Genomic DNA, 26,047 nt, shown 5'->3' on the forward strand with positions numbered 1-26,047 from the left:
GTGCCTTCTCACTGTACACTGCAGTTTTTATTGTTTTTTTTTTTTCTCTTCTATATCTAATTTTCACTCTTAAAAACATTAACACAAAACTGCCATAAAGGCATAGTGTGCCATGTACACAAATAACATTCTTGCTATCTTCTCTAACTGTGTGACAGCATAAGCTGTCTCTAACACTGCCTGTTTATGTTAGTGTGCTTAAATTAGACATTTTTAAATATTCCAAAGACCACTCTGTTTCCCATCACACTGTGGTAAACATCCTTTGTCTTATCTGCCTTTATCCGCCTGCTTCATTTTCACCACAGAAGATAATTACTGGACAGGATATTCCTAGCCAGTGTCAAACTCGCTTCTCCAAACTGCTGCCGCTTGAAAAGATGACAGTCAGAGAGAGTGCTCAGATATACACATTCAACACAGATAATTATTAATTATAATTATATAAATAATGCTTTCTGTGCCTTTTTTTTGTCTCTGATCTATGAAAAGTTTGGTGATTATTCCCTCGTGTATGTTGATGAGAAGTTTCAAGGTCATGGGCATGCTCTCATTGCTTTTAAGTCCTTAAGAGCATGTGGCCGGTTTAGTCACTTTCCAGGGTGTGTTTCTGGTACCTGATGTGTACGTCACAACACGGTCTGTCTGGAATGAGTAACAAAACACCAAGGTGAAAGGAAAGACAAAAGCCCAAACCAACACCTAGTATCTGTCGTAGTCATCAATATAACAAATGGAGGTAGATATTTAAAATGGATGTCTGCACATGTAACTTTTAATATGCTCAGTGGAGTTGTGTCTTTCCTTTCCCAGAGGCCATCTCTGCCAGCTCATTCCTCACATGCTGTGAAACACAGACCACATAGTCCACAAACAGCCAATGGCAAAGGTTCTGTTTATTTCAGAGAGACTGTCTGTTGACTCAGAAGGGCCTCTTTGTATGGAGCAACAACCCATCAATGATTAAACTATTATTTTTGGGCAAATTGGGGATAATAAAGGCATTAGGGATTTGAATTTCTGTGGTCATGTTGATCTTAGAGTACACAAAGACAACAGGCCAGGTACAGTGAGGTATGAAGGTGCCAATATAAATAAATCTGAGGTAAACTGGCACTGCACTTTGTAGTGACACGATAAAATGGCTTTGATCAGTTCAAGGACGAATGGCAACGATTACCACACAGTCTGCTTACAGAGGATTTCTATGATTACAACAATTTCTTGTACTTATGAAAATATAAGTGCAACATTATTAGTTATCACACAAAACCACCACATGATCCTTCTTACTCAAAGATAAAACAATATAAACTACTGGACTGATAGCAGCTCTTCTGCTCAGCTTGCTCAGACTCCTTCCAGATGTTTGCATCGTGCTAATGACTGGATGTATGTTCGATGTTCCATGTGATGTTTGTGTGTGAGCGAGTCTGACCCTGGTCTGCTGGAGAATTCATGAGGCAGCCACTTGTCTTGTTAAGATAAAGAGAGATTTTTTTTTTTTTTTTTTTTTGGGAGGGGGGGTGCACAGGAATGAACAGTTTAATTAATAACCACCATCTATTCCTCCTCTCCCTGGCCTCAACTGGTCTCACATGCTCTCACTGGAGTCCAGACACAAGCAACTTCGTGAGCTAATATTGATGGAGCTGTAGCTCATAGCGTGGATATCAGAGACACAGCTGAAGAAAACTGTGAGCAGGCAGGAATTCAACATTAACTGACCGGGGACCAGGAAAAGGTAAGAACTATGAGATCGAGTATGAACATATTTCATGTTCACTGGTGAGCTGATGACTTCTTATGAGCCCGTGGTGAGCCATGTTTGGCTGTTGTGTGGGCTGTTAGTGTCGACTGCAGAGTTCTGAATCCTTGTGGGTTGCTTTTTTTTTTTTTTTTTTATCTCAGGGGAAATTACACTGAGTTAATTGAAAAATGTGGCAGGTGAGATCTATAAAAGTAATGTTTCACATGTTGACCATGTTGTGGCCTTGAAACCAGAAAGGCTGGGGACAAGTTTAAAAACATGTCTGTTATTCATGAGATAGTTTCAAGTATGTCAAGGTTTACTATATTATTAAATGAACTTTATTAACAGAAGGTTAGCAAACATTTTGTTTAGTAAAATTACATTAAAAAAAACAACACTGATCCTGTGATATATCCTGGCAAGTGAGACCTAACGATGTTAAGTGTAGTTAAATATGAAATGGGACAGGATATAAATTACTGATCTAACTGTAAGAAGAAAGAAAAGACTGCCTATATGACCTGCTGCTAAGAGGGCCTTTTAGTGACCTGACTTTCATCCCCCATCTCCCTGCAGGCAGCTACCGAGCGTGTCATCCCTGTGTGGGAGAGGAGACCTGTCAGGTGTGTTGCTGTAGAGACTCCCAGGCTGATGTTTAATCACTTTGTGGTGCAGGTTTCAGAGGATCCTGTGATTTATAAGGGTGTTCAGGAGATCTGCACCATGGTTCACAAATCACACTATGTCTATGCATGTTACAGAAGTAGACAGAGGCTTACTACTACTCTGTGGCCCAGTCCAACCTGTGTCGTCCAAGTTGGTGCCTGACGACCCTCCTGAATGAATGAGTGGGTGGGACCCGACATCAATGTGGTGGGACCGCTGCAAATCCCATCCAATGATGACTTCTCCATCACAGAGAGCTCCCACTTGTTTGGTAAGTCTACACAGCAGGAAGACAAAACAAGACTGCTACACTGTGGTGCTAACATCAACATGCTAACATGCTCACAGTGACAACGTTAACATGCTGATGTTATGCTAGCAGGTGTAATGTTTACCATGTTTACCATCTTAGCTTGGGATGTTAGCATGTTAACATTTGCTAATTTGCACTAAACACAAATGCAGCTGAGGATGATGGGAATGGCATTAGTTTTGGAGGTATTGGACAAACTTTTGATATTATGGTGCTAGATAAAAAATAAACACCACGCCACAGTTATTACAATTCATGAACTTCTGTACTAAGTTTCATGGCAAGAAAACTAATACAGTAATAGTTGCCTGTTACTGTATTAATAAGTAGTTGAAAGACTTGATTTCTGTTATTTAACCTACCCTCATCGATATAAATTGGGTGGACAAAATAACAGAAACACCTGTCAGTACAACACCCCACAATTACACAGCAAACTCCACAAAAGAAACCTGTGAATCCATAAATTCTCATGGATGCACATGTTAGTTCTAATAAATTCATAGACAGGTTCATCTCTGGCCCACAAATCCAGGCACAGCAGGCAGTAGCAGTCAGCTGGTACCATTTTCCAAATCTGAAATTGACTTCACACATTAGCCAGCTACTTGTAATGATGTAAAGAAAGGCGACATAGTGGTTAATGAGTAGCTGTACCAACCTTTGCTCCCCTTGGGACTTCTCAAGCAAGTGCCTAGTGGTTCAGTTCTTCATCTGCTGTTCATTCGTCTATAAAGGAAGGACTTGCCTTCGAAGAAATAAATGGAAGATGATTTTTTTAGTCAGGAACAAAGAAAGGACTGACCTACAAAACAGAGCTGCGCTGTTGGGGATCAGAGAGTAAAGTCTCTGGGTGGTCTGTGAGTTTGGTCACACTGAGATGGCCATGGTCCAGACCAAGTCTTGAAGAGGTCAGTGTTAAGTCTAGTTTTCAGATATAGTATTAGTGTTATGAGTGTCCGTTGTTTAAATGACAGATTTGAGCACCTGGTAAAATGTCGGTGCAGTTGAGGGATGATTCTTGTAGAGTACAATTTGAAACTGTACTCAATCACCTTACAGATACTTTTAAAGGAAATGTCATGTCATGAATATACCACACCTGCTCAGCAGATCAGTCATGATGAAGCAACATTATGATCCTATTTACATTCCTGTATCAGTTTCAAAAGTGCCAACTTGTTTGGAGTGGAGTTACATGTCATCCTAAAAGACACAGTGTGCTGTTCAAGCATGTTGTTAATCATTTATTGGTTTATAGTATATGTTGTGTGCGTTAACGACCACTGCTGAGACAGTTTCTGCTCCAGCAAGCTTCTACAGGGAAGCACTTGAAATAAAACTAATATAAGTTTTTTTTTCTTATCAAAACTGAAGTTTGAATAATAGGTGTATGTTGTACAGATTGTTAGGGTGGACCTGTGATATGAAAGGTGTCACATGTGGTGATGTTCCCACAGATAATTATCACCTGACTGTGTTTTGATTTTACAGCCTTCAACTTTAACACGGGGTGGTATCCGTGGTTCAGTATCTTCAGTTACAGCTGCTGTGGGCAGCTTTTTTCAGCTAAAAAGCTCAGATAGATACTCTGTACACTCCTTGTCCAGTATCAAGCAGCACACAGACATAGTTCAGCCACGGTTTATTATGCTGTCCCCATGAATAAATTATGGTAGGTTTAAGGAGTGGTGTCTTTTTCATCTCTCTGAGACAAAAGTAAATGTGACTTGAAACTATTTCAAATGACCTTCCTTTGGTTTGACTTCGTCCAGGTTAAATTAGGTTATGTCAGTGTGACTAAGTGTAAAAGTTCATTCTTTAACTTGAAAATGGCAGTTAAAGCTTCACTCAGGGGCCATTTACTAGTTTCTTTTTTCTTTCAACAACATCCCATGATCTTCCTCAGTAGATTGAATTTATAAATTAGGTTCCAAATTTATATCATGTAATGACGACTAAACTGTATCTCTATCTGATAAGGAAGGCATTGAAAACTCTGAAAAAGTAATCAATGTTGATTGTTTTTTGTTTTTTTTTTCTCTACATGCTGTTTAATTGTTCTCCTCTTCTTGTTTTAGATATTCTGTCAGATCACAGCAGTCCTCTCCTGCAGGATCCCGACATCTTACCCTTCAGCAGCTACCCCAGCATGCAGTACCCATCCATGGAGCCAACCATGTCTTCCACACCATACTACTCCAATCAGAACTACTACCCTCAGTACAATGGAGATGAATGGTACTCACAAACAGGGATATATGAACTGAGGAAAGGACCCCTGGAGGTCAGCTATGATGCTGAGATGGAGGAGACATCTGCTGTGGTGCCTAGCGTGTGTAAGAGGACGCGGCACATGTCGCAAGCTGGAAGGGTCAAAGGAGAGGAACTGTGTGTTGTTTGTGGAGACAAGGCCTCTGGATACCACTATAACGCTCTCACCTGTGAGGGCTGTAAAGGTGAGATATGAACCCATAACGTACTGTATGTAAATGTTTATCTCTTCTGTAGGTCCAGAGGATTAGTGGCTGTTGAGGCTGCTGTTGCTCAGCAAAAGTTACATAATCTTTCTTTAAAGGAATTGTATTTTTCAGAGATATTAAACATCCCAAATAGGGCTGCAACAAATGATTGTTTTTGTTATTGGTCAGTTCTTTTCTTTCTCAATTATTACATTCATTTTGGGCATAAATGACCAGAATATAGGAAAAAAATTGACTAATCACTTCAGCTCTTATCCAAAAAAAAAGTTGTACACAAGGAAGAAATGTGTCCTCTATAAAAGATTCTGATTTAGCTTTTCAGATTTTTTATAGTGTATTGATTAGAGCCAGGGTTTGTCTGGGTTACTGTACTGTTTAAAGTACATGTCTAGCCACAGTCGCTCGATATGGCAGTATACTTACAGACTGACATTTGGCCCACATAGCAAAAGTAATGTTATTGTCTTTAACTGTTGACTTTTAGATGCCACCCATGACCTGGATGTTCATGTCTACAGTCCAAACAGCAGCAGGTGAAGCGTAATATGTGAGCATGAGTTATTTAAAATGTTTAAAATTCTGCAAATGACACAGTATATGCCTGCTGCTGATAGGAACAGGTTAAAGATTGTTTAATTGTACTTAGCTACTACTACTACTACTACTCCTACTACCAGTGCCACAGCTGAGCGTCTGGGTTTTTTCCTTAAAGGCTATGACAAGGCTAATTCATTTGCTGGCTATATAGATAGTTAACAAAGTCAACAAGCCAGATATGGAGAGCACATACACCGATACCTAATTAGTACTAAAACATAAAAAAAAAATTAAACTGGAATTTCACTCATCTCAAAATACAGGAGACTTCATCATGCTCTCTTATGAAGAACAATGAATGAATCAATCAATGAACCACTTTTTTTTTTTTTTTGTCAGATATCTACACAAAAAATCCTCTAAAAGGCACAAACAGGAGTGTTTTTAGTGACTTGGATTAGCAGAGAGCTAGTGGGCTTTGACTGCACTCACCTGTCACTCAAAGCAGCCATGCCTTCAATTATGCATAACCCTAAGCCTTAATAAAATGTAAACAGGTTTATATAGAAAGTCCCCTCACCCCCGTATAGTTGTCATGAAGGAGCAAATACTACAACTACCAGGTTATAAACATGTTTATTTTTGCTGTAAATTTGAGCACAGTCTATGGGGATAGATTAATTTATATGTGTGTAAATATATATATATGTATGTACACACACACACACACACACACACACACACATACATATATATGGTATATATGGTCAGGTCTGACTGGAACTTGAGCTTGAGAACAAAGGATATGTAAGTGAATTTCACAATAAGAGCGAGCACTTTACAACCCTTTTCCATGAATGGTGACATTTCCATTCCATGGTGACAGTAAAGTCATGGCCTTTAGCAGCTCCTCCCCATGTTTTATTGTTTTTATAACACTGTGAATTTGCTGTGATTCCAGCCAAACCACAGGGTGAATGGATATGAGTGTAATTCCACACTGTGAGGTTGGATAATGGCAGCAGTGCAGCAGCTGGCTTGTCCTGCCATTTGACTGAGAATAGGCTCAGGTCTGCCTGGTACTGCTGCCAGATTGGGTTCCCTCTCAGCTTTCTGCTGTACAATGCAGGAGCAACCTGAGCTCTGTTACGCTAACGCATGCCATTGTGCTTAATGTTGTATGTCAGAATGTCTAATAGCTGTTCCAAAGTTATTCTCTCTCTCTCTCTCTCTCTCTCTCTCTGTGTGTGTGTGTGTGTGCTTTGCTCTGTTGCTCTCCCTGCCTGTATCATTACCTGCTGGGTTCATGGGATTCTCTGTGTGACATAATTAGAACAGTTTGTAACCTGTAGCTGTAATTTTATTTTATTTCAATCTGATTATAACCATAATTTGTCAGTCATGGTTAAAAAGCTAAACTACACTGCTACACTAGCTACACTGTGCATGGCGGTGGAGGTATAATTTAGATCCTTTATTTACTTTATTATCAAGTAGGCTATCATTATTTTAAAAATATTCCATTGCATCGCATAAGCAGTTCAGAGTGGTTACAGTGCATGGCAAGTAACTGTAACGTTTATGGTTGGAGTCCAGCCTGGGACCTTTGTCATGTCATGTCTCGCTCTCCCCGTGTTTGCTTTGTGCTTATTCACAATCAACTGTCACCTGTCATTTGAAAATAGTGTCTCCATTACATGTCTTGACATCCAACTGTAAAATGTTCATCATACTTACTAAAGTTAATACGTGCTTACTAAAAATGATTCTATATGTTTAGCGTTTATATGAAAAATATGAATTTAGGGCCACCCTGATAGGCCTATAGGGTTGAAGGACCTTTCTTATCTTCCGGTTTTTAAAGAGGTTTATCAGCCAATATAGTTATTAGGTTACTGGCAAACACCCAAATATCATTGTCTTAATCAGTTAGCTGATTACAGTACAATCTTAAATGTTGCAATGCTGAAGATTAAAGTTGCATCACATAAAAAATAAGTAAAAGTTACTTGAAAATTACACTTAAATACAGTATTTAAGCAAATGTCCTGTGTGTGTTACTTTCTACCACCGTACTATAGTGAGGCCACAATATTAAAAACAGGTCATCGTTGTGTTAATGTTGTGTGTAGTCCATATCTATATCAAAGTACATAATATCTTGGCTTTGTATCAGCATCTTCTGGACCGTGCACAAAATAATGCCTTGTTTTTACTATATCCAGGTTTCTTCAGACGGAGCATAACAAAGAATGCTGTGTACAAATGCAAGAGTGGTGGAAACTGTGAGATGGACATGTACATGCGCAGGAAGTGCCAGGAGTGCCGGCTAAGAAAGTGCAAAGAGATGGGCATGCTGGCTGAATGTGAGTATCACCTCTGGTACCTGTTCAAGCTGACCGGACGCTGAAACGATTGTTAATTAATACAACGAGGAATGAAATTGTAGGCATGCTTCTACTTACTATTGTTATTCAGTTCAAACTGAGCAGTTTAGTAGTATCAAGAGAGGCTGTCAAAGGCTGCATTGGTGAGCCCTCATTTTACATTCTGACATGGGTGTTGAATTTTACTGGGGGATTGAATGTCACATAACAGAGAAAAGAAAGGTCCAGCTTTTGTTACTGTTACAGGAATAGCAGCAGCTCAACAGACGCCTTAGGCTTCATTTAAGAAGAATCAAGTGCCAGAATAAGGAATTTGCTGGAGAGTGTTTGTCTTAAAAGTTTTCTTAAGGCCTTTGTCTCTTGGGAAATGTAGTCATCAGTATTTTCAAATACAGAGCATTGTGAGGAAATCTGAGGACAGAAATTTTAAATGTGAAAAATGACCCTAACCCTAACCCTTTAGAGGATTATTAGTTATCGGTCTATTAGGAGCTGTCAGTTGAACAGAGCAGGAGGATGGACTGGACTCCTGTTGCTCATAAATAGTGCAGGGAAGTTGTGATGAATATTGCAGCGTGGCTGGCTTTCATGACTGTACCTGCAGGCACAACAAGAGCTCAACAAATCTTCACATCTTTTTGGTCATAATGCAAAAAGACAGATGCTAATTTACTGGAATGGTTGCTTTCTTATTTCTTTGATTACTTTCCTCTCTCCACTGTCCACTCGAGACTTTTATAAAGATTGAACAATTATTGCTTCTTGTTTGACTGAATTTACAAAGAAGACAGAGAAATATAAATGTGAAGGGATGACAAGGTTTTACATTCATGCATTATCATTATTATAGAAAACATTATATGAAATAATTAAGTTATTTCTTAATTCAGGTTAATCAACACATAATTACACTATGAAACACACATTAAAAAAGTATAAAAAAAAACCAAAAACATTTAAAACATCAAGAATAACATTAATGAAATCAAATAAATAAAATTAAATCAAATATTAATGTAAGTAAGTGTATGTAAGTACAATTAAGATTCACCATTGTTTCTGTTCAAATTGGTACCAGTGTGTAAAACAACTTTGATATGGTCTCATTATAAATGGAAATGAGCATTTATAATTGCATGGCATGGCGGTTGGATAAAGAGCTGTGAGGTATTTAACGCACATAGTGAAGCCTTCATCACTGCTGGCAGGCCTGCTGACAGAGATCCAGTGTAAATCTAAAAGACTACGAAAGAACACCAAGGCCTCCCCGGGAGAGTCGACCGGAGACGAGACAGAGGGGGTAGACAACACAGACAGCAAACAGGTCACCTCAACCACCAAACAGGCAAAGGTAATCGCAACCTCACAAACTTGTCTTGTTTGCAGTTTTTTTTTCCATTTCATTTGTTAAATTTCCCCAAATCTACTGATTTTGTTTTCTCTTTTTAAAACCAGGAAAAAGTTGAAATCACCAAAGAGCAGCAGGCAATGATGAAAATCATTGTAGATGCTTATAACAGACATCAAATTCCTCAAGACATGGCCAAAAAACTGGTATATCACCACTAATATGCCTTTAAATCTCATGTTTTTTAACATCTTTGGGTTATTGTCAACAGATGAGCTGCTTACATTTGGCAGCAGTAAGTGCAGCTCATGCAGCCAGTACAGATGTCAGACTATGTCAGCATAGTCTGACATCTGTCTGCTGAAGTTTGAAGTTTGCAATATTACATTCTTAGAAATGGGCTGTCAGCATGCCCTGACATCCTCATAGCTGAGACCAAAAATAACAACACAACCTGCTCTTTTCAGATGATCTGTTTCAGCTATTTACTGTTGTTGTTTCCCCCCTACAGCTTCAAGAACAGTACAGTGCGGAGGAAAACTTCCTCCTGTTGACAGAAATGGCAACTAGTCAAGTTCAAGTTCTGGTGGAGTTTACTAAAAATATTCCAGGTATCATTGTTTGCAGATCCTGTAGAATAAGAGATCATGGCAGTCGGCATAATACACACTGGTAGTGTAAATAAAAACAAAGTTTTCTTATTATTCCTTGCTCATTGTGATGAATGGTATTATGCCTCTGGCAGGCTTTCTGTCTCTGGATCATGAAGATCAGATCGCTCTGCTGAAGGGTTCAGCTGTGGAAGCCATGTTTCTGCGCTCGGCCCAGGTTTTCAGCAGAAAGATGCCCAACGGACACACAGAAGTTTTAGAGGAGAGAATACGCAAGAGTGGTGAGTCAGCTGATGTAGTCCCTCTAAAAATCTCTGTTTCTGTCCTGAACTGGAATTGTAACTTATCATAGTGTGAATAAGTGTGACCCTTTAAACATTCATCATCCAAAATCTAATAATACTTGTTCATACATGTGGAACTGCAGTACATTAACTCCTGGTTTATGACCTTCAAGAGTCTTGGTTGTTTGCTCCAACAGTGGCAGCAGGCTGAAGCTGCAGCATCATGACATTTGTAGCCGAGTCTGGTCAGATCCTCCTTTACTAATTGATCTGCCTGATCTGTGTGATGCAGCTGGGAGATGCGTGCTGACCTGTTGATCTCTGGCTCGGTGTAGCTTACACATGCACACACACCCTCACTGGGTACAGTTTCACTCGGTTCAGGTGTGTGTGTGGGCATGCTCACAGCTAAAGGAGAGCATTCAAAGTAAACCCAGCTCTGCCATGGCACTGGGTTTAATTTATTAAGACACACACGTAGGTTGTTTCTGCTATGGGAAGGTTTTTCTCACATAAACTATTTTTGCCACCTCAATATTTTCACGTATATGCCATATCAAATAGTTTTACTGCCTGGCAGTTTAAAAATAATCATTTATATGTATATTTATGTGTGTCATTATGTCAGCCAGGATGGACAGTTAGACAGACAGTGGCTGTGATGACAGGAGTGTGTGTGCGTCGCTGGGTCCCTTGGCGCATCGCCTGTGTGAATAGTGGGGATAGGAGATATTCACAGTAAAGGCCAGTCTGGGAGAATAAGGGAGCAAAGCTGTCTGAAGAGACCATTGTTCCTTATCAAAACATCAAGAGTGCTATTGTCCACTTTTCTCCCTCTGAGCCTCACTGGCATTTCTGAATGCTTCATGATGTGTCCGAGCAGACAGACACCCTCTGCTAGTTTGAAAACTGAACACAAACATTTAAAATCATATAGAAAGCAGTTTGTTATATTCATCCTCATTTATTATTAAATCAATACCTTAAGCAGAAAAGCAGACTGATGTTTGTTATGTGCTGAAGGGCTCTGCAGATACTGCTGCACTGCAACTACAGCATTTAATATGCACAAATGTATGACCAGAAAATATACCTTTCAAGGCGAGTTAAGACATTATGCAATCAAAGTATTTCAGTTGCTATCTTCTCTTTGAATATTACACATCACGACACTGATCCAACCCTTCATTTTACAGTCATAACTACAGCAGAAAGAATATATTTTGCATTTAAAATGACTTTGATCTCTCTCAAATTCACTCCCTTTCTTCTCTACGCCTTAGTAAACTGTATTCATTTGGATGTCACTTGGCTTCGAAAATATACTGCACAGTATATTCATGAATGCAGTTAAGAAGATTTTACTGTGTGTTCTTGTGCTCTCATATTTATCTTCTTGCTCTTACATTTCTTCCTTCCCCTCTTTCCTCTTCTTCCCCATTTAATCCATTACATTCACCTCAGAGCAATACAGCTGTGACCCTCCGATTTCTCTGCCAGTGCCCTCCTGTGTAAGATTGAGTGTATTTTCTTTGCTGTGTATGATCATACTGTACAGGTGAGCAATAATACAGATCAGGGAGAACTGTTGATTTAATGTCCTGGCTCAAAGTTCAGACTCTTATGTAAGACAAACTCTTTCAACTGCTCTTACATTTCCTGCTTCTCCTTCTGTAGATTATCTCTCTCTCTTTGAAAGGTAATCATATGAGGGGAGCATTTTAAAAGTGGATGAATAGATTGGGACTAGTCAGAATCTCACAGTTGATAACAAGAAAAGTTACCTTCAAGTGCATCAGTTTTACTCCTCCAGTGTATCTGTTGTCTATATTGTATCTTATCTTCAATCTAACCAGGGCATTGTTATCGTGGTACTGTAAATGAGCTGAAACTACTGTAAGTAATTAAACCAAGGCTTAAAGACAGCTCATTACATTGTTCATGTTGGCACTGATCCAAGGTCTGTACTCGAGTTTTTGAGGGGAGCCCGTTGTGCTAACGCACGGTCAAGATTTTGGAAAACTGAATATGAAGCCAAAAACCCTTTTTTTTGTCTTTTTCTGCAGGTATATCAGAAGAATTCATGACACCTATGTTTAACTTTTACAAAAGCATTGGTGAACTCCACATGGTACAGGAGGAACAGGCTCTCCTCACAGCCATAACCATCTTGACAGCAGGTAAACCAGTTTCAACTACTCGCTGATCCAGATAGTTTGCAAGTAGGCTATATATCTGCAGTCGTTGATGGTCCACGCTGTTCTTCTGCAGATCGGCCTTTTGTGAAGGATCAGCAGGCTGTTGAGAGACTTCAGGAGCCCATGCTGGACGTGCTGAGGAAGCTGTGTGCCCTGAAGCACCCGCAGGAGCCGCAGTACTTTGCTCGTCTCCTGGGCCGTCTGACGGAGCTGAGAACACTCAACCATTACCATGCAGAGATGCTCACATCCTGGAGGATGAACGACCACAAATTTACCCCGCTGCTCTGTGAGATCTGGGACGTGCAGTGACACAACAAGAGAAGGGAAGAAATTGGTAGCTTGGGGATGATAATGTGAACATTTAAACTTGCAAGACGATGTAGAATTAAAAACCTGCACAAACTGCAGGTCTCTATGTTGTCTGGCCTAGATAGTATTAGTCATGTATTGACTTGGGTGTTGTTTGTTTATTCTACTCATGGATTTTTTTCATGGCTCACACCATCATCATGTCTATTTACTGTGTGATTAAGCCAACAGACAGGCATTTGAAAGTGTTTTCAGCACAAAGAGGAAACTATTCAAAGGTTTGGATAAAGCCGACTTCTCATTACTGTGAACATCATGAAAAAATCTTGAGGGCCCAGCGCTATTAGTTAGGCAAGTACAAACACTGGAATTTATTCAAAGCAAAGATGGTGCTCATACGAAGTGTAAGGTTTAGATTACATTCAGTTTAATAATGGCTTCATTTATTTTTTATTTGTAAAACTGAAGTCTTCATAGATCTTGCTACATGTAAATACGCAAGTTTTATGTTCTGCCTCTGTTCTGATTAACAGGCAAACGGTTTAGTCAGCAAAGAGGAAATAGTTGTTCAATGAGGACATACAGATATATCATCTGGTACATCTGGAAAATCATGATCCTTGTTTCTCTTCAATCTTTAGGTTTTCTTTAAACTTTACTTCTATAAACTAAAATATGTTCAAATAACTTAAAAATATTGACTAAATATAATTAAAATAGTCAATGTTAAAGGGTTTATATTGTCTCCTAATTGTATAACTTTTAACAGTAACTAACAAAAACACTGGTTTTTGAGCCTTATTTATGACTCTGATAAAAATCAGAACAAATGGACCTCAGATAAAGGACCATAAATGTGTTTTTGCATGTTTTGCCCAATTTTCTATAATTAAAGAATATTTAACATTGTTGTTGTTTTAATGTCTCATTTTAATATATACCATTACACTTATGAAGAGGTCTAAATTTTGAAATAGTTTGGTTCTTTCTTTCTTTCTTAGGTATTGTGATACCTGGCATACTGCAAATAAAAAAATGACACATAATTTGTATAAATTATTTGGGTTAGAAGAAAAGACAACATAGTAATGCATTAAAGTGTGTGAATTTATTATATTAGCCTGAAATGCACACAAACATCCATATGATTCAGATACAGTATATCCACAATATAAAAGTTCCATATTAAACTTAACTATCACCATTCATGATGTATGTCAAAGGCTGATTTTTACAGTAAGAAACTTTTAACACTTTACAGCGAATAAACTTTACATCATTTACATAATTGCCCTCATGCCACACAATGATCATTTTTACATGTAACAAACAACAAAACAAAACAAAAAACTTTTGAAAAAGTTTTAAAAGCAAAGAAATTTCAAAGTACGTATATTTGTGAACCAAAACCAAATCTTATTACTTAATTAATAATTTATTATACACAGACAATAGCCTACATTTTCTTTTTTGTTTCACAGCTAATTGCACTTACATATACAAATAGCCATCTTGCATGCTAGTTAGTGTCCATAATTGTAATCTAGCACCATCTTGTGGATTTATTTGGCAACAAATATTAAGCCTGAAATTACATTATTTACTGTAAAGAAAATAAAATGCAAATAAAACGAAGCAGTAAATAGTAAATATACTTACACCGTACTGACCACAGTTAAAAGTTTTTTTTTCTTCACACACATCGAAAATAACCTACAGATTTTCAGTAAAAAAAATTGTGTTTTCCTTTCTGCTTTTTTTTTTTTTTTTTTTTTTTAAATTAAAGACATTTAGGCGTGAGTTCTGTCCTGGGTGTTTGGAGGTGTAAGCGGTACATCCTCAGGATAAACCAGGAAGCCAGAAAAGGTGGTGTACCTCCCCTGGTTGCTGTAGACAGCATAACGCTCATCCTGCTGACTGTACAGCCAGACACTGTCACCCCGACGGAGAAACAGCAGCAAACTCTGACTCTGCATCTCCCGTCTCTTCGATGTGTCTTCATCAAACACCATCGCCTGCACCTCACCCTTTCCAGTCATCAGCTTCACAGAAACAGCCTTACGGGGGTGTTTCCCCACAGTGAAGGCAAAGAAGTATGCCCCCGGGAAGTGACAAGTGAACATGCCTGAGGTTTTGTTAAAATGGCGCCCAATGTTGACATACTCCACATCAAAGGTCAGAGCAGGCTTGGCCTGCTGCCTGCTACTCTGACCCATGAGTGTGGATGTCCGTGCCACAGAGAAGGCAGACCGTGGCTGCTCTGATGCCTGACCTCTGGCCTGGGGATCAGCCTGAGGGGGACAGTTTGGGTAGGACAGCCCTGGGGGGGCCAGGTGGTTGCTGATGTAGCTGGTTGGGGAGATGTCAGGATAGATGAGGTAACCAGAGAAGGTAATGTAAGGACCAGCATTGCTGTACAAAGCATACTGAGGACTCTGCTGTAAAAGCAGCCACACTGTGTCCATTTCCTTCAAACCAATCATTACACTTTGGCTTTGAACTTTCCTTCCTTTCTTGCGGTAGTCATCATACGCTATAGCCTGCACCTCCTCCCCATTTTTCACCAGGATGACAGAAAGCATTTTCTTTGGGAACTTCCCCACTGAGAAGGAGAAATAGTAAGCCCCGGGGATACGGCAGCGGAAGTGGCCAGTGTCTGGATTGAAATCCCCTCCGATGTTAACCATGAGCCTGTTGAAAGTCACTGCCCTATGCTTGCCTCCCACTACACTGTTGGTTTGTGTGGCAGAGAAAGCAGAGCGGAGACCTGTTGTCACTGGGGGGGCATGAAGGGGAGAAACTGCTCCAGGGAAGGTGATCATGATGAATAAACATACCAGGTAGCAGTGTGTGCTCCTATGAGCTAGAAAAGGAAAATCAAGAAAATGACAGTTACAGATGACAGAGTTACAATATTTTTTGCTGTTCAAAATAAACAAGATAAATCTGATGATTAAGGGAATTATTTAGCATTATTCCCTTTCTTGCTGAGGGTGAGATGAGAAAACTGATAATACTCTCATGTCTGTATGATTATATGAAGCTGCAACCAGCAGCTGGTTAGCTTAGCTTAGCACAAAGACTGGACACAGAGGGAAACAGCTAGCCTAGCTTTGTCCATAAGTAACACAGTCCCCCTATCAGCACCTTTAAAGCTCACAAATTAACATGTTATATCTTGTTTGAATTTGTGCAAAAACTGAAGTGTAAGAACAACAGTTAGCTTTTTCATGAGGGGTTATGCACTGCAGTATTTCTTGATGCTAGGCTGTGTTTTTTTAGTCTTTGTGCTAAGCTAACCACCTGCCAGCTGTTGCCTCATATTTACCAGACAGATCTACACCGGAAAGTGAAAAAGCATATTAATGAAAATGTGGAACTTGGAATGAAACAATCTGAAAAGAAAAACTGCTGTCCATCTCAGGGCACAACTTGTGATGATAGGTCACAAGTATACATCATTTCAAATTTAGGGGTCACAAGCCAAAACAGCTGGAGAAGTAAGTCACACTTCTTTTAGACTGAGTCTTGTGTATCAGCCAGAGTTTGACCCATAATGTATCTAAGTACAATACCCTGGCTAAGCCCTGTCAAAAAAGATCTTCCCACTCAAATCAAGCAGTGTGAGCAGCAGCCCCTGTGATGTGGCTGATATTGTCTGTTCTCTCTGTGCACTGAGAGAAGGGACTAGATTAAGTGCTGGTTCATCTGTTCCTGTGTGTGTTAACAATGGAATTTCAGCGGGTTGGTGTGGTCGGGCAGGGCTAAAAGACACACTGGAAACTATAAATGAAGCATTACTTTGAAGTGTGGATAAGTTGCAGCAAATCAGTGTGCGTTCTTATGACGACAGCGTTGTGAAAACTGAGTCTTTTTGATATTTTTTAGGGGCTTAATTTGTTTACATTCCTAAAATTCTGCCATTTTAACTTGACACATATAAGACACATTCAGCAAGAAAACCCCTGTTTTCAACAAATATACTAAAGAAGCCACAAAATATTGTATGTTTACATATATATACAGAAATAGATCAGTTTAAAAGCAAACAAGGTCAGATTCGTCAGAGGAGCTTCCATGATCATGACTAAATGAGCGGAAACCTTGCATCTGTAAAGGCAACAAACATAAGTCATAATTATAGCCTTAACATTTTACACCTGGCTGTTTCCCCTGCTGCCTGTAATATACATATTTTACAAAAGGCTAATGATAGGTGTTTAGAGCTAAACTGTGGTGGCAAACCCAGGGTCAGGGTTAGGAATAGTAATGCTACTCAGATGCTCTCATCTTTTGTTTAAAATAAAACTTTTCCAAAAAAAAAAAAATCTAAATATTCCAAAATCTCTAACAGTGTATTCTCATTGAGCAGAAATCATGTTTCTGTGCCAGTGATGTAAAATAGTGTGAATTTGAACGAGATCAGAATCACTCATAATCAGGACAAAATCTCTATAGTGTCCAGAGACTTGTAAAATTTATTATACACATACTCAGGCAAATAAAATGCAGATTATCCATACATTTCTTATTCTACTACTGTTTCTATGCAACATTTGTGCCAAAAAGATTAACCAATAAAAAAAAAAAAATCAAACCCACCTGTTGGGCGATGCTGGAGCAGAAATGACATCCTGGACTTTTTCTTAGTCAGAAAATGTAAAGTTCTTCTTAGTTTGCTGCACCGCTAATTTCCACGTAACAGGTCTGACACCCGAAGGGACGAAGCTTTTGTCCATACAGATATGTCAGGGAGGAGCTCCGAACTCCCTCCAATAGCTCCCATTTCAACCTGCAGTGCTGAAAAAAGGGAAGATGCAGCTGCATCATGCAGCCTCACTGGCCAGTGGAAGTGTTACGTCTAATTTATGGTTTGTTTTGTTTGACAAAGGTCGAGTAGCACAAAGTCTGAGAACTTCAGAGAAACCTTTGCTCACAGAGAAAGCAGCCTTAGATAAACAGGTGCTGGAAAAGTGCACTACAAAAAAAGCAAAACAAAACAAAAACAAAAAAACACTCTTTAAGTGTTCTATGATATAAGGTATAAACCAAGTGGGGGATAAAGTGACATGCCACCAGTTGTCGGAAAAATGAAAATTAGCAATATAACTGTGTATGTAAATAAATACTGACATTAAAATCACAATGAAAATTCATACTATACTTTTCAAATTATTGAATAATGAATGTTTTAAACGATTATAACCACTACTTTACTAATTTGTATGTGGTTTCAGTCTGCTCTCATGCTTTATTTGGGTCCCACAAAGCTATACAAAATAAAGAAAACATGGGAGCATAAATATATAAACTGAAAAATAAGGTTTTTGGGGCCATTGTCTTGATGACATTCTGATTTTTGAATCATTTTTCTCATAGAAAATGTGTAAAATCTTTCATGAATGAATCTTTATCCCACACAGCATGTCAAATATATGTTCCACATCAGTTAACAAAACTTTTCAAAGAAATACAGTGGTAAAATAAAAGTATTGTTTCTGTTCCAATATCACAAAATCCAGAGAATTCAGAAATGCCCCTAATATGTTTCTTTTGATATTCATTAATTGGGTAAATTAAATGTAGAATTTAAAATATATTCCTGTGACTTTGTTTTAAAATATTTCATCAGAATGAATTCAGTAGGTGGGATTGCTGCAAACCGATCCATCTATATGTTCTTCTCAGGCTCAAAAATTGCTTCGAATCTCCTTTTAGAGGCTTCAACATAAGAACTCCATTCAAACTTTAAAATGTTAAGCTCAATTAAAGAACATTATCGGATGTATTTTTTATTTTATTTTATTTTTTTAAATATTTCATACCTTCCAAAATATTCAAGGTTTTTCTGACATTGTTTTTCCCATTAAGATGAATGGACAAGATATTCAAAAGCTCCAGTTTTCCACAACTTATTCAGTTATACTCTCAGGTAGAAACTCCATTCAAAGGTCAACGTGTTCAGGAACTTTCCATCATTTTTGGCGACAGTGAGTGACGTCACAGGCAGAGTGGGGAGAAGCTGTTCAGCTGGTCTGAAAAATGTCTGTTTAACTCATCCTCACGGCCAAAAATTTCACTCTGCACACATCGTTTTTGTCGGAAAGTAGACAAATTTGTTTTCTTTCACACAATGTGACTAACACAGCACAGCGACTTACAGAATTTGAACTATGAGCCTCTAAGCGACGGAAGTACCGTCCAACTGCCCCATTAACGCCGATATTAACTGAGACCAGAAAACATGGAGGAAAACAGGGAGAGGGGCATTTTTAAAATCGCTGCACCTCCCACATTTTTGACACCACAAACAAATACTTTACATCACTGCATTTAGCGGAGCCTCCTCTCTCAGAAAATACAAAGTCTAATGCTCTTTGACTGCCAAGCTAAAGTTTAGAGGTGTGTCTCGCCATAATCCCTCTTTCAACCAGGTGTAACTAAGCAGTTACCATCACTATGGAAACCATTAACCGCAGCCGGGATTCGGATCAGCTGATCAACTGTGACTGACACACACGCGCAGCCTGGTACCAACAGCAACGCAGTTTAGCTGCCATGGAAACGACCATGAGAGAAACTTTCAAACCAGGTCTTTAAAACTTAATTCAAACTTTTACTCCCCAGCCCCTTTATTATATTTTTAAAAATATATTTTATGGGTGAGATCCTGTATTGTACACGGCGCTCTGTTTTTCAACTCACTTAAAAAGTCTTCACTTCCCCCTCTCCATCTCTTAAAACGACTTCAACTGCTTCTTCATTCAAAGTCAACCCAGCTACGAAGTTCAGCTTCAGTTTGTGCAGAGGTAACCCCACCGCAATGCCTTCAGAAATTGCACTTTCTGGTTTACTTTCTGTTGCATAAGTCTAATGTTGCACTTACCGACCTGTATATTGGTGCAGTTTAACATGATATCTGTGAGAAACGCTGACGGTACACCAGAGGAGCTGCTGCTCGTCTCAGCTGTCCATCCTCTGGCAGGACGCAAAGGACCCGGAAGACGTGTGTTTGCTGTCAATGCCAACGACAGAGAGCAGCCACCGAGAGCTAAAAGCCCGCATTTAAGACAAGATGGCAGGACTGCCCCGCAGGATCGTTAAGGTGATAATTTAACACTCAAAACAGCGGCGTGTGTGACTTTTCTGTCACGACTGGAGACTTTACAGCTCTTTCAACGAGCTCTGCCGGTGCACAGTTTTGTGTGCTAACGTTAGCATCCAGCTCGCTAACGTTACTTTGCTAAAGTAACTTCCGTTTCGTTCTTGTGTCCAGATATACTGATACACGGTGGGTTAAAAATACACCAGCGCCTCGTAAAAATGGCGGATAATTTTTCTCTTTGTCGGGCTTGTCTTTTCTAATTATACTTATTAAGCATGATGGTGTTCTCAAGTTGCTACTGCTCAGACTGTGGTGCTAACTAAATGGCTGGCTCCCCGGGCTAAGTGTGCTAACCCGGGCTAGTTTGTTAGCTGTGTATATATTTGAATGACAAAAACAAGAGCATTTAACGAGGTAACCCTGTTAGCCTGATACTCCCTGTATTGTGCGTTTAATTTAGTCATACATAAACTGAAAATGGCACGTTTGCCTCTTGTAATCGCCTCTTAATTTTTCAAGTTTTTTGAGTAAGCATCATAACTTGGTGACAAATGTGGTAAAGTATAAACTAAGAAATAAAGTAGGAAGATAAATGATTAGACTTGTACCGCATGGCCACTGGCTATGCAGCAGCACCTGCATCAATGATGTTAGCTATCTACCCAAAGAGGGCTGGGCAGTTTGCCTGAGGATTGAAGATGCTATTGACGTCTTCACATCCTCTGGTTTAGACAGTGGGTACAGTATTGTCACTGGCGTTTGGCAGCTGTCGGTCCTTTGCTTTTAAGAGGAGGTGTCTGATACTGCACCACCCAAATGCAAATCTATAGTTACCTTACTTGAAGGGACAAGTACATTTCCATACTGTGACAGCCTTAGTAGTTAGTTAAAAATGCACAGGTCTGTCCAAAAGTTTTCTGCACAAAAGGTAAAGTGCAGTAAACAGAAAAAAATCAAATTCAGATCAATATGTGGTGGGATCACCATTTGGTAGCTAGATTGTTCAAAGCATCTTGGAGAACTTTCCGGTTCTTCCCTCAGTTGCTTTTGTCTCTTCATGTAATAGCAGACTGTCTGTTTTGTTGACTTTTAATTTTTGTGTCTTTTCAGTTGTTAACTCCTGCTGAACTGCACTGGTAATAGACATGCACATGGAAGCTACATTACGGTCTTCTTTTTCCTTAGGAAAGCCATCAGTGCGATAGCTATATATTTGCAAATAACATTCATTCACTCTGTTTATTTACCTTACCATTGAAAAATCACAGCTTGTCTGATTTGTAAAGGCCTACCTTCTATTTAGATTGATCATAAATGCAGTATAGGAACATGAATGGCATCTAAGAGAAGGTTGCACAGGTGGATAAGTAAACCACAGATGGGCTGTTGGTGGGAAAAGGTGGGAAGGCTGGGAACAGTACTTAGTGGACCAAGCCCTTGAGCCCTCAGAGCGTGTGACTGGGACTGGGAGCCCCTCTCCCGTCTGTGTTTTCACTGCATGGTTTTGTCTGTGGGTTATCTGAAACATTTCAGGAATCTCACTCCCAGTTGCATTCAGGAGAAGAGTGTTGAAAACAAGAGTGGCGGCTTTTGACAAGCTTTATTTAATGCTATGTTTTTCATACATGTTTATACATATTTGTTTATTAATCGTCTTGTTGTGGTCAGCTGTGCTGTGTATATTAAGGGGCTGCATTTCAAACAGGCACAAGGGGATACTAGGTTTAATTTTACTAAGAAAATAATCTGAGGGCTTTATGCAGCAGGAAAAGTGAGTCTGTTATCAGTGCTATAGTTTGGAGAATGCCGTCTGTACATTGAAGAGTTGTAGTTAAAAAAATGACATGCAAAGCAGTGAACTTGAATGCAGTTTCTTTGTTGAAGGCAACTCTCAGGTGTGCCACTCTTGCTGCCTCATGCATATACCACAAGCCGGATTTTACAGTAAAGGTGTGTGTTTCTGTAGGTCACTTGGTTGTCAGTATGAGGTGCGAGGAGCCTTTATGCAGTGGCTGATGGAAATGGCAGTAATGGTCTCCTGTGGTGTGGTGGCTGAGTCAGTGTCACCTCTAGAAGACAGTTGCATACTGCACAGAGAGTCTTCAGATTCACAGCATTGAGTCACTGTTGCAGTTGACGCAACCCTCCCCTCTGTGTTTAAGGATAAAAGCCAAGCACACTAAGATCCAGCTCCTGCCTTACACCACTGTTGTGAGAATAATAATGGTGCATACAGCTCTCAGGTATGGGCCGGGGCTTCTAGAAATCTTTTGAATTAATAGTTTTAAACCGTTTTTTACCAATATCCAATAAAAATTCCTGAGGACATTTCCAATAAGATTCAGATATTTTTAAACCCAGTCCAATACAATAATGTGTAGTTTCCACCAGTGCAGTTAACTGTAATGCTTGTTACAGTTGTAACTGTGTGTAAATTACAGCTGTATCTTTAGCTACTACTAGTTACTTAAGTAACTGGCTTGTAATTGTCACATAAACATACCTTTGTACATTTTTCATTTACAAAAGAAGAAACTCTCGCAGGAGCTGCTTTAACATTAGAAACTGTTGTGCGCAAATGCATGAAAGGGGGTTTTATGCTAGTGACTTTTTTTTTTTTTCACCAATTAATTGTTCTTGTGTCCTCCTTTCTCTTCACCAGGAAACTCAGCGTTTGCTTGCAGAGCCCGTCCCAGGCATCAAGGCAGAGCCAGATGAGAGCAATGCCCGCTACTTTCATGTGGTAATTTCTGGACCTCAGGACTCACCTTTTGAGGGGGGCACATTTAAACTTGAACTGTTTTTACCAGAGGAATATCCCATGGCAGCTCCTAAAGTTCGCTTCATGACCAAAATATATCATCCCAATGTAGACAAACTGGGAAGAATATGTCTAGACATTTTGAAAGGTAAGTCATTGCAATGTCACAGTTACTGCTAAGGAACATAGAAGATTGTATGTTTCATGACCTTTTGTTTAACATGAAACCCATTTCCAGATGTCTCCAGCTGTTATGTGTGGTATACAGTGTGTGTTAACCCCAAAAGACATATATTCTTCCTCTGCCTTAAAATATGAATTGAGACAAAGTTTGTTCCCAAGCAGCTTTAACAGGTATTTTGTATCTGTTCTATCCTCACAGTGTTGAGTCTGGCTTGTTACTGTTGGAAAGCCTGTGTGTATTGTGTCCTGTGATGTTTGGCCTTTGAATGAAGTGAGGGATTTGCCAATTTCATCTTGCTCAAAAGATCAAGGGCCTTGTACATTACACTTGAAACCTCTAACTGGAACTTTCTCCCACTAATGCTTCATGTCACTACTTCATTGCTGTTGCAGCTTAAAATAATTACACTATTCATCTTTACTCTTTTCTCCATTTTTGTCGTATTAATCTCTCAGTATTTTATTTTTCTCAGACAAATGGTCACCAGCTCTGCAGATTCGCACAGTGCTGCTATCAATCCAGGCATTACTAAGTGCACCCAACCCTGATGATCCCCTAGCAAATGATGTTGCAGAGAAGTGGAAGTCCAGTGAAGCTGAAGCCATAGAAACAGGTGAGAACTATGATCTGTCCAGGTTCATAGGAGGGTTTATTACACTTTATATTCAGCTCTGATCTAGTGGGCTGTTCACTTTTCATTCTGTCATTTGGATTAAAGGAATACCCAGCCTTAATACACATGTACATACACAAAAGCAAAGCTCAGTGTACACTTTACTTTGCATTTCCAGGTGGTTTTTTATGTTTGGAGCTACATCTTTTTTCGACTGTCTTGACCAGAATGATCTATTCCATACCTACATGGTATACTGTATAAATCAGTTACTGTAATATGATTAAGCTATACTTAAAAGTTTAAAAAAGGCTTAAAAAAACGGTCACATTTTTCAAATTCGAAGTAAGTTCTTCCACTGTCTCTTAGTCTGTCCTCACTATGTGACAGGATGCAATGGTATAATTGAGACATGAGGGGTCCCTTGTGGTCATTTATAGTCATTGCATTTATGAAATTAAAAACTAACTTAAACCTGCAAGCAGCGATAAGGTGACCAGGTTTGTGTCTCCCCCATGGTGAAGTCTTAACAATTTTATGTCTCACAATACAAGGTTAGTGAAAAGTCATTTCCTGCTAATTGTGAGACAAATTGGTAAATTTTATTTAACTCATCCTATTATTCTGTTTTGTTTTCTTTTTACAGCCAAGTCATGGACCAGGCTTTATGCTGGAAACAAAAATGAAGTGTAGAGCAGTCTAACAAGTGGAGACACAAATGGAAGTCAAGTGTGAACACAACTCCTCATGTTCTGCCAAGACCTCTTCCTACTTCATTTGCATTTAAAGGACACAGTCTTAAATATACACATATGTATATTATAATATAAACATGAATATAATGTAAATGAGAAAACAACTGCTGACAGTTGGTGATTTAAATGCAAACTCGTAATGAAATGACTCGTCTTTGTCCTAACTCACTACTGCTGAAATGCATGGGCAGAGGTTTTAGTTCTTCTCACCTGGCTTTCTTTGTCCATTGATTTAAAGAGGCTTTTGCCAGCTGCTGCTTGAACAAGCACATTTAGGGAGGAAGAGTGTGTCCTGTGTTCCACATTGTTTTGAGGGAGGGTGCCATGGAGTTGGGGTGTCTGGAGCCATGGAGTGGGCGAGGAGGAGAGACTGGCTAGATGTGGTCAATATGGTATAGATTTTATGCCTGTTTTTTTTTAACTTTGTTTTCTTGTGCAGCTAACTACTACTAACCCACTGTATGCAGACACTCACCTGGAAACCAGATTTCATCCTGTGTAGATGGTGCAGCAGGACACAAAAGCAACTGTAGCCATGCGTCTTCATTAAGTCACATCTGGCTTTATTAAATACAAAGTAATATGACTAAAAAAAACAAACTGAACCTGCCACATTAACTTTCAACCACTCTCAGTGTAGATGCACTGTAGGCTTGGGGATGGTGAGATAATGTGGAGGGTAGGGTGGACATTGTGGATTTCTTTAGTTTTAGCACATAGTATATGTTTTATTACCATATCCAGTCTTTTATATGTGAATCTTTCTTGCTATTGCCATACTAACTACTCTGCTTGTTTCCCTGTATGTGATCATAGTCTAACTCTACAAGCCTCAGTGGCTTACTTTTTTCCAATGGCATTTATTTCACTAAGCAAGGATATAAGCTGTCAGTTGTTTAAAGACATCATGTCGGGGTGGGGTGTTGAGGGACTGACCTGTGTGAGGCAAAATGCTGGGCTGTTACGGGATCAAACTCCAAAAGATCAATGAAGGCTGTGACTCTCGACTGTCATGATTGGTCTGTGGCTGAAACGTCTGTATTCAATTCACTGTTTGTAAATTCATTCTTTCTATCAGTGTGGGGAGGAAATGTTTTCCTGCCCTCAGAATGCTATGAAACATTTCACCTGCATACTTTTATGTTCTGTAAATAAAATCTATTGATTAATAAATAGCTGCCTGTGTGTGATCCTTGATGGGAAACGTAAGACAACTGTGACAAATACTGCTGATGTATGCTGTAATTTTGATAGGGATAGCTGGCTGGTTGGGTTGTGAGACACTGGGATAAATTGCTCATGAACAAAGTTAGTAGTGCAAAAGTACTCATGTAAAAGAATGTCTATTTTAATAAGTTTATTATACAGAATACGGTGTATGTTACATTTATGCATTATTATTATGTGTCTAAGTAAGTCTAAGCAACAATTTAATGAAGCTACTTGAAGTGGAGCCAGTTTATACTATTTATACCATACTACTGGGTAATTTAAAAAATGGGCCTCCTGCAGAGGTGTCTCTTATTTTGCCTGATTACACCTTTTCTCAGGACTGCAGGAGTGAGCACAGAACAAATTCATCTTGATGAATTAGCTGGTACAAGTGAAAACACCTCTGTGGGTGTGCAGGACTCTCTAAGTTAATCATGTTTTGTGTAGAATTAAAGTAACCAGTAAGTGGAATTGTAAAATAAATGTGGACTTAAAGTAGTCTACAATATTTCAGTCATAAGTGTT

The 26,047-nt window shown here is 39.2% G+C and overlaps 3 protein-coding genes across 5 annotated transcripts; 2 read left to right on the plus strand and 1 right to left on the minus strand.

The window, feature by feature from the left end:
- The first annotated feature begins 1,514 nt into the window (after positions 1-1,514).
- Positions 1,515-13,801, plus strand: nr1h4 (nuclear receptor subfamily 1, group H, member 4). 3 transcript variants are annotated; one of them, XM_071502642.1, is made up of 11 exons: positions 1,515-1,744; positions 2,330-2,376; positions 2,515-2,690; positions 4,814-5,191; positions 7,978-8,118; positions 9,348-9,490; positions 9,595-9,693; positions 9,999-10,098; positions 10,233-10,379; positions 12,449-12,562; positions 12,654-13,801. In XM_071502642.1, the coding sequence occupies exons 3-11, from the start codon at positions 2,594-2,596 to the stop codon at positions 12,890-12,892; spliced, it is 1,458 nt and encodes a 485-aa protein (XP_071358743.1). In that variant the 5' UTR covers positions 1,515-1,744; positions 2,330-2,376; positions 2,515-2,593; the 3' UTR covers positions 12,893-13,801. The 3 variants fall into 3 exon arrangements, with proteins under 3 accessions (XP_071358743.1, XP_071358750.1, XP_071358758.1); XM_071502649.1 differs by lacking the exon at positions 2,330-2,376; XM_071502657.1 differs by lacking the exons at positions 1,515-1,744; positions 2,330-2,376; positions 2,515-2,690 and adding an exon at positions 3,068-3,643.
- A 1-nt stretch (position 13,802) lies between these two features.
- On the minus strand, positions 13,803-19,621 carry c1qtnf13 (C1q and TNF related 13). The gene is made up of 2 exons (XM_071502670.1): positions 17,495-19,621; positions 13,803-15,755 (listed from the first exon to the last, which is right to left on the minus strand). Exons 1-2 carry the CDS (start codon positions 17,523-17,525, stop codon positions 14,683-14,685), a joined length of 1,104 nt encoding a protein of 367 aa, XP_071358771.1. The 5' UTR covers positions 17,526-19,621; the 3' UTR covers positions 13,803-14,682.
- Positions 19,612-25,483, plus strand: ube2na (ubiquitin-conjugating enzyme E2Na). Its single transcript, XM_071502716.1, has 5 exons — positions 19,612-19,701; positions 19,799-19,997; positions 22,660-22,906; positions 23,415-23,555; positions 24,202-25,483. The coding sequence occupies exons 2-5, from the start codon at positions 19,968-19,970 to the stop codon at positions 24,246-24,248; spliced, it is 465 nt and encodes a 154-aa protein (XP_071358817.1). The 5' UTR covers positions 19,612-19,701; positions 19,799-19,967; the 3' UTR covers positions 24,249-25,483.
- Positions 25,484-26,047: the final 564 nt, after the last annotated feature.

The sequence above is a fragment of the Trachinotus anak genome, unplaced genomic scaffold (assembly GCF_046630095.1).
Source record: "Trachinotus anak isolate AG129_WGS33_773 ecotype Australia unplaced genomic scaffold, CSIRO_AGI_Tana_v1 ptg000002l, whole genome shotgun sequence".
Lineage (NCBI taxonomy): Eukaryota > Metazoa > Chordata > Actinopteri > Carangiformes > Carangidae > Trachinotus > Trachinotus anak.

Coding starts and splice junctions, on each gene's coding strand:
- nr1h4 (XM_071502642.1), top strand. CDS start 2,594: ATGAATGAGTGGGTGGGACCCGACATCAATGTGGTGGGACCGCTGCAA. Junction 10,099..10,232: donor GTTTACTAAAAATATTCCAG/GTATCATTGTTT, acceptor TGCCTCTGGCAG/GCTTTCTGTCTCTGGATCAT. Junction 12,563..12,653: donor CATAACCATCTTGACAGCAG/GTAAACCAGTTT, acceptor GTTCTTCTGCAG/ATCGGCCTTTTGTGAAGGAT.
- c1qtnf13 (XM_071502670.1), bottom strand. CDS start 17,525: ATGTCATTTCTGCTCCAGCATCGCCCAACAG. Junction 15,756..17,494: donor GCTCCAGCATCGCCCAACAG/GTGGGTTTGATT, acceptor TTCCTTTTCTAG/CTCATAGGAGCACACACTGC.
- ube2na (XM_071502716.1), top strand. CDS start 19,968: ATGGCAGGACTGCCCCGCAGGATCGTTAAG. Junction 22,907..23,414: donor ATGTCTAGACATTTTGAAAG/GTAAGTCATTGC, acceptor TATTTTTCTCAG/ACAAATGGTCACCAGCTCTG. Junction 23,556..24,201: donor AGCTGAAGCCATAGAAACAG/GTGAGAACTATG, acceptor TTCTTTTTACAG/CCAAGTCATGGACCAGGCTT.